This window comes from Phoxinus phoxinus, assembly GCF_949152265.1.
Source record: "Phoxinus phoxinus genome assembly, chromosome: 13".
Taxonomy (NCBI): Eukaryota; Metazoa; Chordata; class Actinopteri; order Cypriniformes; family Leuciscidae; genus Phoxinus; species Phoxinus phoxinus.
The window spans coordinates 5150406-5165590 of NC_136888.1; the positions used below are offsets into that span (position 1 = coordinate 5150406).

The 15185-nt window shown below is 40.1% G+C and overlaps 1 protein-coding gene across 4 annotated transcripts; it reads left to right on the forward strand.

The window, feature by feature from the left end:
• Nucleotides 1-1861: 1861 nt before the first annotated feature.
• On the forward strand, nt 1862-15172 carry LOC307009617 (BRD4-interacting chromatin-remodeling complex-associated protein-like). Of its 4 annotated transcripts, XM_079633481.1 has the most exons (15): nt 1862-1984; nt 3114-3251; nt 3546-3591; nt 3738-3780; nt 4060-4125; nt 6295-7743; nt 7935-8165; nt 8307-8391; nt 8476-8643; nt 9324-9427; nt 9546-9604; nt 11613-11761; nt 11869-11963; nt 12054-12156; nt 12481-15088. In XM_079633481.1, exons 3-15 carry the CDS (start codon nt 3551-3553, stop codon nt 13188-13190), a joined length of 3303 nt encoding a protein of 1100 aa, XP_079489607.1. In that variant the 5' UTR covers nt 1862-1984; nt 3114-3251; nt 3546-3550; the 3' UTR covers nt 13191-15088. The 4 variants fall into 4 exon arrangements, with proteins under 4 accessions (XP_079489607.1, XP_079489605.1, XP_079489604.1 ...); XM_079633479.1 differs by having other exon boundaries at nt 8307-8643; nt 12484-15172; XM_079633478.1 differs by having other exon boundaries at nt 8307-8643.
• Nucleotides 15173-15185: the final 13 nt, after the last annotated feature.

A 15185-nucleotide genomic window follows, 5' to 3' on the forward strand; every position in this document is an offset into this window, starting at 1 on the left:
CTAACCCGATGCTCGCGGCCAAGCATGGCTGTCAGCTCGGGATCTGGATCGGGCAATGCTGGCGTGCCCGGAGGCGGCAGCACAGCCGAACCTTCATCTCCCGAGGACACCTGCCCACCTTGTGATGCTGCGATGGACATTGAGCCATCCTCAGGAGCGCCAAATGACACTCTCGGCCCGCCCGCGGCCGGCGGCCGGGACTGGTAGAGTGCATCATCCGGTCGGCTCTCGGGTTGTAACACTTGAGAGGGGGGTGTGGCCCGAGGACGAATCGACGGTTGTTGTTGCCACACTGTCACCCTCAGGTCACCCTGGCCACCAGCCGTACCAGCTCTATTCTCACTAGAGGGGGTAGATCGGGGTGTGGATGAGGGGACTCTCACTCTTTCGAGATCACTGAGTCTCGACCGTAGTGTTACGATGGCCATGTTTCCGCAATGAAAACATGAGTCATCCACAAGCGCTGCTTTGGCGTGCTCTAAGCCCAAACACGCAAAGCAGCGATTGTGCCCATCCAAGTCAGACAAAAGTCTACCGCAACTAGAAGTGCACGGGCGATGCATCTTTAAAAAGACATGCCACGCTCTGCTCTTTTAGAGAGAAGGAAATCCCCGCAGATGCTGAAGCGACCAGAGAGAGAACACACACACACTGACAGATCACTGCTCAGATCGCAGGGAATGTGCACTCGCTGGAACTCGCTGTCACACCAACACCTGGAGGGAAGCTCGCCTCGAAGAGGAAGTAGAGATTTAACTCAGAATGGCTTGAGGAGTGAAGAATAAACTTGGCTCCGAAAGCGAAAACATATCTGCATGTTGCTGGCTCACTTCCTTTATACCCACGAAGTGGGGCGGAGTTATGCTATGCAAATTCAGCAGACCCATGGCATTTGCTTGCCATTGGCATGTTTTATTACTGTTCGGAGAGGATAGGCTTCTAAGCTAACCCCATTTCGTCGTCATTCGACGTAACTCGAGAACGACAACACCAGAGGCGCCATTTTTTTTAATAAACAGTTGAAACACAATGCAAAAACTTTGACACAAATTTTTCGTCATACATGGAGTGTAATCTGTATTCATTGATAATGTATTTAATGCTGTGCCTAAAGTTTTATTAGACAGCTGACAATAGTAAACTCTTTTTGTATTGTAGGCTACACAATCATTGTTACCATTGTCATTTTTATGAGTCATAAGGGTAGTAGATAATGAATATTAAAATAAAATAAGTGAATTAAGGACTCACAACATTTATTAATTTGTATTTAAGCATTAACAGTCCAGTCAAAAGATAATTTGTCTTCGTATAATTTGTCTCGTCTTTTTTTTCTGTTGGCTTGTTCTGTTTGTTCTGTGAAAAAGCAAAAACACTATAATTGTGTAAAAAAATTATTCATCAACGAAATGAACTGCTCAACACTGAAATATCTAAAGTAAACAATATAGGCTATTTAACAACATTCCTGTTTCTGTAAAATTACAAAACGTAACAGCCTGCTGGATATATCTTATTATTATATTATATATATATTATTATTTATTTATTTATTATTATTATTATTATTATTTTACAAAATATGATAATATTAGGATTTTAGTTTGAAGGACAGAATTAATTAAAATATTATTATTTAAGACAATCTTTGACACTAAACATACAAAACTACAGCAAGGGAACATGCATTAGTCTCTGAAGCAAATCTCTGAACAAGATGTGGCAAAATCAAGATTATGTGCAATGCGTGAAAGTGCCTCGTGTGTGTGTAAAGAGATGCGCGCTTCAGTGAAATCCATTCTTTCGCCTCCAGTGTGTTTCAGATTGAAGAGCAACACATGCACACGCGCTTTCTGTGTCTTCCACCTCTGTGTTTGTCACCCACCCGCACGAGCCCGTCTCCCCCTCCTCCTTGAGCATGTGAGTATGGATGGATGGCGCACAGGCCCCTCTGAAAGGACAATAATAAAGCACAAAGACGCTGGTGAGTTCGTCTCCTTCTTCCTCTGCGAAATGCCGCATTAGGATGCGCGCGTTATAGCGCGGCACGAGATGTGATGATGGGATACACGTGCAGCTGCGTGTTCACACGAAGAGCTTTTGTGTCCTCATCACCGTATTGAACAGCATCCCTTTAAACCTCAAGCGTCTGAGACGCAAACGCTAATGATTGCTCTGGTTTTGGGGCATGATAAACGGATAATGTTGGGAGGCATTGCTAAAACTGACTGTGATGTTAATTACAGCATTATAGCCTGTGTGTGCTGCGGTAATGAAATGCGGGTGCAGGACAGGTAAAGAAAAATAAGAAAGTGTCTTTGCAGGAGATCTGGTGCTTGGACCTCCGCTGAAAGTCAAGAGAGAGAGAGAGAGAAATAGAGAAATTTTCACTAGTGGAGATGGGTTTCGGCCAAAGCAAATGAAGGATAATGAACATATAAGGCATGCATTTCATGATGTCCACGCGACATGTAGCCTATATTAAATATTCTGACATTTTATTTTAGACATTACATAATTAATATTATACAGTAGGCTACATTATGCATAATAGCATTTTTCTTTTAATGTGAAGTTATGGGATTGCTTCCGCCTGTATGTCTTATATCACTGAATGGTTATAAAGAAATTGTAAACAGCGTATATTTGGTCATTCCTACAGTCCATACTTCTAATCTGTCATTTCTACAAAGCCTAATTCCTTTGAAACACACAATTAGTTATTATTTATCTTTTTATTTTATCAATCAAGAGATATTTAAAATTGATAGATAAGTCATATTCAGCATTTTAATATAGGCCTAATATTTTAAATTAACAGTGAAATGTGCATTTATCGTTAATAAAATAACACTGAATAACTTAAACACTAAATCGTGGACTTTAAGATATTTTAGGAAAGTGAACAAAGTAAAATGAAGCCTAGCATCCAAGCCGTTTTTTTCTTGATTGGTATTTGCGTTATTATAAATAGGCTTTATTCTTTTTACATTATTAATGACTTAAAAAGCACCAAATTGTACAATACACTGAGGTGTATTGTACAATACATGCATTTTTTACAGTGTAGATTATTTAATAGCACTCTGTACACCCCATGTTTACTTTCTCAGATCCTGATGACTCGATGTCCCAACTGAGAAGCATATGTCCACATGTCTGGTTTTCTCACAGCCAGTCCCTGAAATCCAGTCAATGAAGTCCCCACACACTCTCTCTCCCAGCTCTGAATGGAGCCACTCTAATAAGAGGTTAGGTTGCTTCACAAACCTAGATTATTACATAATTGCATGGTTTTATCACATTTAATACATTGCGAAAGAGATTTGGCACCAAGCTAAGAAAATCTAAAATAGCGTAACACATTTTTAAAGTGAATTTGTCATATGAGTTCATTTATATAGTTCATTAAGTTTTATATGAACACAATACTGCATATTAGATTGAATATGAAGGGATGCATGCATATTTTATCCATACAAATTGTTATATGTTTGATTTTTTTTATAGTTTTGTAATTCCATTCTACCTTTCTTCTTAATTAGTTGAAATGGAGGATGAAGATGGTACTTGTTTATTTGATGTTTTGTGGTAAGTGTTACATCTAGTAAATTGAATTTTCTCAGTTTGTATGTATTTTATTTACAGCAAAAAAAAAACAAAAAAACATTTACAACGGAAGAGTTCCAAGATATTTTGTCTCATGTAAACTACTATTTTTTTTTGCTTTGAAACAGTGACCCTCAAGCCCTGAATGATTTTCTTCATGGGACAAACGAGGTATGACGGGATTGTAATATTACTGTGTGGCTGTAATCTTTAAAGTTAGGAACATAAGTGACTACCTGTTACAGAACTTTCTCCAAAAATTTTCAGTTGTGGTAATTTGGAAACCTTTCCACACTTATAAGGTCATATGTAGGGAGATCTCACGTGAGGAACTGAGAAGGACCTTAACAAGAGAAACTTAAGTGTTTGTATATACATTTTGTGTGCAAATACAAGGTCTAAAAAATACTCCAGGCAATTAACTGTCACTCCTCCCTTCTGCTCAAACAGCTGCCAAGTGGAGACTTACTCCTTAATTCATCCTCTGGAGAGCCATCACTCTTCCCAGACACTCCAGTGAGTCTAGACCTTTCTCCCTATGGAAGAAGCAATATATTCTGTTACTTGTGCTGGCAAAATGAGTCGCAATGAGCAAATTTTCTAAAATGTGTTATTTTCTCTATTCTCTACATTCCCCATCCTATTAAAAACATTCAAAATGATGTATGATTTGTTGAAATCAGACAAAAAAATTCCTGAGCTACACCTGTTTGAAGTCGATGGAGTCAGCAAATTAAATTTTGTGAAAAATTGATTTAAAGTTTCCTGAAGGCTCCAAAACAAAATCACCTAGTAACCATACCTTAAAATCCCTGGGAATACCACCCAATTTGGCACACACTAAGTCAAAACTAAATAGGAAAAAATTATATTCAACTTTTTTTCCCAGGATACCAAAAATGTTTGATTAACATTTATTTATTTATTTTAATATTTTATTTAAAGGTTCAATATGTGATTTTTTTTCGCCGCTAGGGGTCGCTAACCTCTTAAAATAACAAAGGCGTAGGTTGATGACGCAGTGACGAGCTGAATGCTGGGACTTGCTGTCAAGCTGATGGATCTAATAATGTTAATGGATGAGTGAAAACATTCATGTTTTTTAACATTACATTGGTATGAATCAGGTCGTGATTGCTAATAATAGACAGATATCACACGCGAGTCTAGCGGATATAAAGGAAAAATGATTAATTCTACCGAACTACCCGCAACTGCTGAATTACTACTCGCACAGGTCAGTTTATTTGACGAATTAAACCTGTGAGGTAACGCAGCGCTGTTTCACTCGCTCTAACGTTACACTATCATACTAAACAGCATGTGTTGAAAGTTATAATGTTATTCTATGTGTTAGTTCGTTTGCTATATGAAACTAGCAACTTACTAGTAAGCTAGATCAATGCATTAGAATAACATACAGATCATATTCTAACATTTCATCATGTTGAGCTATATACCATTGATTGGTTTTATGTACATTTGCTCACCTGTCTAATAAAGAATGTGCAAGAGCGGTATTGCTGTCAAGTCGTGACTCGTGAAGCTCTGTTAAGTCCAAGTTTGTCACGGACATGGAGCTCTCGGCATCTCGAAAACGCCACGCTGATATTGAGCCTAATTTTATTTCTTTTTTGTCCCAAAGTCTGCTTGCCATGGTCCATAATGTTTGACCCAAATAAGAACAGCGTGCCGCTAAACGTTATGCACTACACAGTTGTCCACGTCTGTCACAATGGTTACATCATGACTATGCCAGTACAAGCGGAAACCGAGGATAACGCGGATATTGCGTCATTGACAGATATAATTTTTTTCCGGGACGGGCCATTATTTTAAATGGGAATTTCTCTGAAAAAAAAAATCTTTGGAGACTTTTGGGATATTGTAAGTACACAACTGCAGGAAAAATATCACACTGTGCAAGTGATTTTTGGATATTTTATTACAAAATTCTTACATATTGTACCTTTAACAGACAGTCTATATATTCAGACCTACTGTATCGCACAGATGTAATGTTACAAATGATTTTCCCCAACAGTTAACCAAACATAAGACATAAGAGATAATGTTTGCGTGAATACTTGCCTAGACAGATATTTTGAAATACAGTATGTGCATAACGGGGCGCTGTCTGTCAGTCAGCGCAAGTAAGAACATTTTGTTTATATCAGCATAAGTTTGAAAATCTAATTTCCATGGTTCAGACTTATGCCATCGAGAATTTGCTATGAATATTCACAAAGTTGGAATACTGCTTTACAACGATTACCAAACTTATGCTGAGGGGAAGCGTGAGAAGCAAACAGAGGGAAAGGAAAGGTACTCCTCTCAGAAAACGCACAAATAAAGACACTTTTAGATGTTTAATCTATATTTGGAGCACTGGGATAGCTAAACGAGGGCTTAATGAACACATTTTTGTGAAAACCTCAAAAGCAACCAAAATTTTAACTTTTCACTTGTTTTGCCCGTAGCTCGAAATCAGCCCATGCTCGTTTTGCCAGCATGGGTCACATATAGATTTGTTTCAGCTGAGATCTCCCAGAACTCAGTATTGTATTTCTGTCTAACAAAACCCACTTTTTATCATTAAAAGAATTTATATTTGAATTTAAGCTCTAAAGTAGTGTTTGTGTTCCTAGCGAACGTATTACATAATTGTGAACTTTTGTTCTGCAGAGTCCTGCATCTCTGTTAGCAGATGATGCAAGTTCTCAGGACACTCCTGTCTCTGGCTGTGTAGATCTGTCCTTTCTGGAGGAGGCGCTGCTTGCATCACCGGTATCATCCCTAGGAAGTGGAGGTCCAGAAGAGGCACAAGAAGATCCCAATGTCCACGTAGTGGAACAGCGGAAAGAGTCAGAAGAGATCTGTGACATTCTCCAGCAGAGTCTCCAAGAGGCAGATATCACTGAGGACACTCTTGCATTAGAGGCAGGACTTGCCCAGACAGCAGAGACTCTACAACTTGGTTTGTCTGATGTATCCCTTTCTTTGCCTGCAACACCATATTTCTCCAAACCATTGACCATGCCTGGATTGATCTCTTTACCAAAGGACACACAAACAGCAGTAGAGCCTCCTCAGCCATCGTTGTTAGCCGTTGGTCCAGGCTGCCCCTCACTCAAGCCTCCAGGAACCCAGTTAATGAGTCTACTTCCTGGGAATGTCTTCCCCACACCTCCACTCGAGGCATCCTTTTCTATTAATTCAGCACAAAGGACCAGCATGATTACCCAAAAGACCCTGCCAAGCCTCACAAGCTGCCAGATGTTGGCCTCTACTGTTAAAACAATTACTCCATCAGTGGTCATGTTACAAAAAACTCCTCTACCCATTCAGCCCAAGTTACCTGTCAACATCCAGCCCAGGCTTGTACAAATCAGTCCCAGGCCATCAGGACAGAAACCATTGTCAGGATTTGCCTTTATCTCAGCAAATACAACACAGAGTGTCTTGCTATCCCCTTCTGTTGGCTCAAAGCAGTCCTTGCAAGCACAGTCCGCACCAAGTGTTAGCAAACCTGTTAGCTTTAATTTGGTTGGTCAGGGAGGCCCGATTGTCATTCAGCCCCAAGATCCTTTTCAGGGTCAGAGACAATTCTTTCTGCCCAGCCATACACCTGTAACTATGACCCAGTCTACAAGCATTTCAAGGTGTCTTCTTAGTACACCAAGCAATCAGATGTCTAACAAACCCAACGTTGACAGTTCTCAAATTGTGACTATACAGCCAAGGCAAATTAACTTCAGCCCTATTTTCACCTCTCCAACTGGACAACTTACCCTCAAACATGGGGCACTTCTATCAGGGTCTTTACCGATTCGGCCAACACCTCCTACTGTCTTCCAGATGCCAACACAGCTAGCAGGGACCTATGCACCTCAAGTGCAGGGGCAGCATGATGCTGTTGTTCAAAACACTGTCAGAAACCAGATCAGATTGATTAATAATGCTAATATGCTCCTTCCTAACATGACCACCGCACCAATAGGGAATGGTGAGTCAGTGATACAAAGAGATCTGGTAGGGGGACCTGAGGGGATAGTGAGTCTTACCCAGAATTCAGTACTTCTCTCGTCTGAGAAAACAACAGAAGATAAGGAGAAAGTCAACGAATTGCTTCAAGTGAGTTAATTTGTGACATTTTCGGTTGTAACGTTAAGAATGTTTTTTATGTTGTCGAACAGTAAATATTATAACAATTTAATAACCATTTAAATGTTTGAATTACATTTTGAAAACATGGTTGCATATTACAATATATTTGGGGCTCAATATGTTTGTTCACTGCTTTTAAAAAAAACCTAATTTGGCAGGAGAGCAGATTGCCTCCTCAAGCTTCAGTGGAAGCACCTATTGTGGAGATTCACTTTCATCCCTCTCCAGTATCAACTCTACTACAGTCACAACCCGATGTTAGTTGTACCCCAGAGCCAGTTTTGTCATTATCCCCACAACTGATCACCCAAACAGAAGAGCAACAATTTACTGAAGGAGAGCATAATCCATTGTATCACAATCAGGGATTAATACATCTTCCTCAACAGGTAAATTTAATTGTGCTCCGTCATAGGTTCTCAAGCATTTTGTGTAATTGCATTCAAACACAGAAATGAAAATGCGGCAGCATATTAGGAAAGTATTTCATACCTCTTCAGTAAATAGACAATATACTTCTTTCCCTGCAGGATCCACTTAAACCATCAGCCACCCAAGAGACCTTAGCTACAACTCTGCTTCTGCAAATTGACAACAACATCTCTACTGCCACAGGTGAAACTGAGGATTCACTTACACCTTTAACTGCATCTGAGACCTTTTCTGCATCATGTGAGAATAAAGAGATTCCTTTGGCAGTGTACCATGCCTCAGAGCACAGTGACATTCTCCTGCAATCTCCTACTGTAAAGACCACAAGCACAGACTCCATGATAGGCTCAACACCCCCAGGCTCAGATGAGCTGGATTCCTTCATGTCGATTGCTCTTTGTGCTGAACCCAAGTGCCAGGAGGGGCCTGTAAAGAGTAAGAGCCCTTCCTTTTTGCCTTAGAAAAGTTGTATCAAAGGCAGTTTAACTAATTCTCAATTTACGAGAGTCTTTGTTTGCAAGCAGTGACCACAGAATCAACACTCATGTTAAATTAGTTAAATCACAAACACATAACTAGTCTAAACAAACACATAGACATTCAAGCATACACTGGTAAAATTGAAAGTGAAAGTGAATGAATGAAGCTATGGAAACGTAAAAGTCAGTTAACCACTTGAACAAAACCATCAGTTTCTTAATTTAAAGCATCTTGGTAACAAGGGGTCTACAACTTATACTAAACCTCTGTATAGTTAGTTAAATGTACGATACTTGCTTTGCCTTAGCTGTTGAATGAGTGTCTGAATGCAGTTGTTTGATGGTGCTGAAGTTGCAACCAGGTTCTTCTGGATTGAATGAAGAATGACAAACTTCAGCTATGTTAATCTGACTCTGTTGTTATCCGGAGCGTCCTCTCTGGAAAGGTGGAAAGTTAAACATTGGCTTGTCCCGCTACAGTACATGAATATTGAATATATTACAATTAATATTATCACTGTAGCTGTGGAAGAACTAAACAGCCATTGTTAGAAACATATTCTTTATAACAAACACATTTTTGTTATAATCATCCTATCATTCTTTTTTGGCATTAAATTGATACTTCCTTTTTAGAGATCAACAGTGGAATAATCTCTTTGGACCAGCATGACTTACGGGAGATGGTATACCTGCATTCCCAGGACAAAGAGACCTACTCAGCAGTTCAGAAGGTCAAGGTGCAAAAATAATAAATAAAATGTGAAGTCTTCAAGAGATCATTCTAGATTTCAGGGAGATGTTATTTCAAAGTAATTCGGAAAGTATTATTTTATTAATATGTATTTTGTGTCACAGACACCAACTGCATGCAGTCCGAAGGAGGAGAAACTGACACTAGCAAAGAGGCAACACATGTAAGTAAAAATACACTTGCTCAGTTGCATTCTAATTCTATGTAGACCTCAGTATGGATTCAAAAAGATGTAAGGTTACTGGCATAGCCCGAGTTCTCTGAAAACAGAGTGAGGTAAATGCTCTGGTGTGCATTTTCAAGTAACCTAAAGTTGTCTATTAAACATTCAAATGTTATCTCACAATGTAAAGATACAGACAAGTCCTGCATTGATTGCTTACTGAAGCTGTAGTGTCATTGTGTCTGACCAGACAAAGGGAAACAACAGTGAGACAATAATTTTCAAGGCAACAAACTTACCTTAGGTCAGGGATGCCCAATTCTCTTCCCGGAGAGCTACCTTTCTGCAGAGTTCAATTCCAACCCTGCTCCAACACATCTTTGTGTAATTATCAATTGGAAATCTTTAGGAGCAGCAGTGAACCCTTCTGCCTTTGGGTGCAAAAGGTTTACATTGCAACCCAAACCTGCTTGTGCACCCAGTCACAGTGTGTAAACCACAGTTGGGTTTGCCCACTTGTTTTTCAGAGGTCAAAACAAGTCTTTCAAAGAAAGGTCTGTCTGACCAAACCAAAACAAGTGCATCTCAACAGAAAGGCACTTTGATTTCTGCCAGTTTGGTGAGCAGTGGACAATACATGTTTGTATATGAGACTTGGACAGGGGTGTCCAATCCTGGTCCTGGAGGGCCAACACCCTGCAGAGCTTAGCTTCAACTTGTCTTAAAATACATGCCCAGAATTTTTTAGTAATCCTGAAGGACTTTACTTTGGTTCAGGTGTTTAATTGGGTTTAGACATAAACTCTACAGGACAGTGGCCCTCCAGGAGCAGGATTGGTCGTACCTTCCCCAAATCTGACTTGCCGTGTGAGAGTCTCCAATACCTATACAACTCAACTCAACTTTATTTATATAGCACCACTAAAAACAACAGTTGAACAGAACAGGAGTAATGTGCTCTCGTTTACGCACACCAGTAAGGAGCCCAGCAGCTGCATTCTGCACCATTTGCAGATGGTTAAGAGTTGCTTGGTTAGTGTCCAAATAGAGGGAATTACAATAGTCAAGCCTTGCCAGATTCTTCACTACTGGTTTCACACATGGAGACAAAAGGCCAAAATGTATGCAAAGGGAGCTAGCAGCTTCTGATGGTTCAGCTTCTGATAGTATACGAATTGTTTCCCCTAGAGCAGGGGTGCCAAATTCAGTTTCTGGAGGGCCACAGTCCTGCAGATTTTAGGTTCAACCCAAACTAAACACACATGAGCCAACTAATCAAGTCCCTCAGGATTACTTGAAAACTACAGGTAGGTCTGTTGAAGCAGGGTGGGAACTAAACTCTGCATGACAGTGGAGCTAAAAACACTTCCAAAAAACAACAACTCCAGTTTCAGTAACAGTTTGAATAACTACTTTTTGTTCTTTTCACTCAAATATAGTTTGTCTAAAGTAATTTGCGTATGCAGAGAGACTGTAACTGAGACTGTAATTTGTCAGTATGGTTAAAACTACTTTTATAATATAGGATGTTAAGTCCAAATGGCACCATGAGAATCTTGTACATTTTTCTTTGATATGCAAATTGGAGACACTGACTATAAGCAGCATAAATACTATTAAAGAAAACAGATTTGGAGATTGAATAAGGTAAAGTGGTTAAAGCTCTGGGCTGAAAACCAGAAGGTTGACGTTGTCATACTTTAAGTCACTGAATAAATGTATCTGCTAAATGACTGCTCTTCTACTTACATACTGCATCCCTTGATGGCCAGAATAACCTGATTTTGACTAGACATGCAGACAGTGATGGTAGAAGCTACTTGCTAGGAGGCAGATTAGAGCAGTGTTTCCCAACTGTGTTCCTGGATGCACCCCAACAGTGCACATATTGAATGATATATATATATATGATATAGATATAATTCATCCACAAAGTCACAATAACTAATTGTTACAATAGTAACAATACATGTTAACATAAAAACTCTGTGTATTTTGTTATTTTCAGGGTCAAACAGCAGCTATTTTTGGACCACAGTGCTGTTCTCAGTCCAAACACTTTGGCTCCGTTTGTTTCAGTGGAGGATGCTGTCAGACATTTGCTGCCCTACCATACTTGTGCTAGAGCTCTACCCAGCCAGACTGACTTCATCTCAGGTTCGACTCCTATAAAGAAGTTTGAATTTGATTTACAAAATTGTTGTCCTGTAATGGGCCCCACTGTAAACAAAACTTAATGAAAGTGTCTGTCATTCTTTGTGCAGTGGACACGCAGTTTGAGTGTTTTTCAGTTGTTCTGCTGAAACGAACCAAAGACATGCTAAACAAGTACAGGCAACTACTCCTGGCTGAATCCCAGGTAACAGATTGCATTTTGAAACGCTGAATATCATTTTGGTTTTTGGGAATATAAGAGGTGGCAGGTCTGAGTTGTTATTGCTTTCTTTAGCAGGAGAGCCCGTCAGCAGAGATGGTGATGCTAGAGCGTTTGTTTCTGCAGTCAGAGAGACTCTCACTGGGGGAGGATAAACGGCGAGCCAGAAGAGATCCAGGTATAAAGGCACAATGTTCTTTCGTGTGTCTCTGTTTCTCTTCATTGATATCCTCATGCAATTCTATAAAGCAGGATCCCTCAAATCTGGCCCTAGAGGGCCACTGCCTTGCAGTTTCAATCAAACACTGATCAAACTCACCTACCTGTAATTTTCTAGTAAATCTGAAAACCTCGATTAGCTTAGAATTAGAGTTGAAGCTAAACTCTGCAGGGAATCTAGAATGGGATTTGAGGAACTTTGCTGTAACGTGGACAGAGGTATAACAATTACTTGACCAGAAATAGTGGAATGTGAACAGGTTTCAATATTTTGGTGGTTCAGCAGAGTCCTTCCTGATGTCAAGGCCTAAGAACTCATCGCAGCACAGTCAAGTGTCTTCTGTCCAGACTGGCCTTTCCGGTTGTCCTCCATCTCCACCATCGTGGACCTTGCAATCTGACAGACCTCCTGGCCTCAAAACATATCGCTCCAGCAGCAGAGGAGCACTACGCCTCACTATCAAACATGAGTCAGGATCCCGCAAAGTCATCCACAACTCTGCATGTGATGCCTCGAATGCCATCTCTGGGTATAAACGAAACTACAGCGGGCAGTTAACTAGGGGAGGCGCCATGCCGGGGAAAGATGGATCCCTCAAGCCTCCTCTGACAAATGTCGAAGAGAACAAAAATGATCTAAACAAGCTGAAATTGCACCCTGACATGGAAACAATTAGGACAGGTAGCGATTCACAGAACCGCTCTGAATCTGTGGCCGTAGCAGATTATGTAGCTTCACGGGTGCAAGGCTTACTTCCAGAGCAGTGCACTCCAGTGCTTAAAAGGAACAGGCTGGTTGCTTCGGCAGCAGAGTCTCCAAGTGTGCCTGCACTAGTAGAGGAAGGGGAACTGAGTGAACACCTGCAAAGTGCTATAGACAGCATCCTGGAGCTGCAAAGGTTGCAGGGTTCTGCAATAGGGGTTAAACCCAAGATTCAACAGCCTCATGCACTGGATCAGGCAATTAGCAGCATGCTAGAAGGACAACTATAAGAGGGAGAGGAAAGAAGGGCAAGATGAACAGAAAAGCTTCAGGATTCACCGATCTTTTGCTTGAAACATAGCGGTAGCACATTATTTTACAGTCCTGCTCTCCATTTACATACTATGTACATATAGTGATTACTACAACTGGGTAATAAACCTGAACCTACCCCTAAACCTAACCCATGTAGTTACCTTATATTACCCAGTATTTTCTTAGGTAAATACACTGTAAAGTGCACATGCTGTAAAATAAAGTGCAACCAATATAGCTTATACATCTTGCAATCCACATCCAGCAGAGACTAATTTAATTTGCTTTTCCTGAGCAAGAAATCCTATTTATTATTATTTATTGTGCAAATAGAGTGAATATAATCTGGAAAGCCTTTTTTGTGGAGATACATTACAGTAATTTATAGCCTTCTACCAGTTTAAGGCAAGATAAAAGCATAAGTGCAGTTTGGCTGTTTGTACATGCCATTTTAATGTGAATGTGTCTTTAATAAGACTATTCCTCATTTGATGGGGACTTGGGTCTGTTTGACGTTTGGTTATTTTGAATGCTCCTTACCTAAACTCTGGAGCTCCCAAAGAACCGAACCAGAGTACACTTGAAAAGGCAGCTTGGTGTGTAGGTCATGTCGAATTTAACTGGCCCAACTGCCTTAACCCGTGAAAACTGCCTTGTACAGCAAATGTGAGAATGTATCAAGGCAAAATGCTTGGTCCGAACTGGTTCAGGAAACACCAGCCAGATGTACTGATGTCAAGTAGACTTTCACACTAGAGTTCAGTGGCCACGTGTTGTACGCCCAGACAGTACACAGAATGTGTAGCTTCCAGCTTGTTTACCCCCAAAGAAAATATACTGTATTTCATTCTGAAATCACCAGCTGTAAGAACTTCATGATCCCTAACCACAGACTGAAAATGTAAAGCTAACAGGACCTCCACGGAGCAAACGGCAGATATAATGTATGCCTTATTCCAGTGGTGTCCAAGCCTGTTCCTGAAGGCCCACTGTCCTGTAGCGGCAAGTGTGTTGGATCTAAAATCTGTAGGACGTTAGCCCCCCAGGTGCAGGACTGAACACCCTTGTCTTATTCTATCACTGCAATGATCTGTACTATTCCTATTGTGGTCTAAGTCAAGATGATATATAGATGCAAAAGCAATAAGTAGCAGACGGTTGTTAAAATGTGGTTGTGCCTCAATCAAAAAGCGAAATTATTTTGGATTTCATTGTTCTAAACCATTCAGCTGTATGGAAATTATTCAGAACAATGCTGATATTCAACAACACACTTCATTTAGTTGGAATACAGACCGTGTATAATAGTTTTAACTGCAGTTCACCAAAGCCTAAAGCAGTAACTATAGACATCCAGACAGTGACAAATATTATTGTTAATGATTTTTTGACAATCTACTACGTCATGCTCACATTACACCAGCGACGATTACTTCCCAATTGGATAATGGAGTAGTACAGTGAAGCATTTTAAAATAACAGTGTTTGTCTGTCATGTTAGTTGTGCCACTTGATGTCATTAATAATATTGTGCTCAAGTTGTATGTTCATGTCTTATGAGACAATGTTTATGTATTGCTTATCTGACCAATGCTATGCACTACTCTTACAGAACACTTGGCCACCAAACTAAATACAGTGACTGGCCCTAAATGTGAAAAGATGTTTGTAACATACCCCATTTTGTTTGATTTCAACTTTTGTGTACTATTACTGTGAAACATATTTGACACGGATCCAAAACTGTCATTGACAAACAGATTGTCCTGATGCCACAATCGAAGAGGCCTTAAAGCTGCTGTTCCAGAATCACTAGACGAGTCACTACTGATGTCGACCCCCATTTTAGACCCAATATCACTGAAGTGACCAAAACAAAGCTTTTTTTTTTTTTTTTTTACGTTTCTACAGATTATTTATTAAATCTTGATTTTCTAAGTAATAAACAGTAAAACTGTACGAGTGTTGGA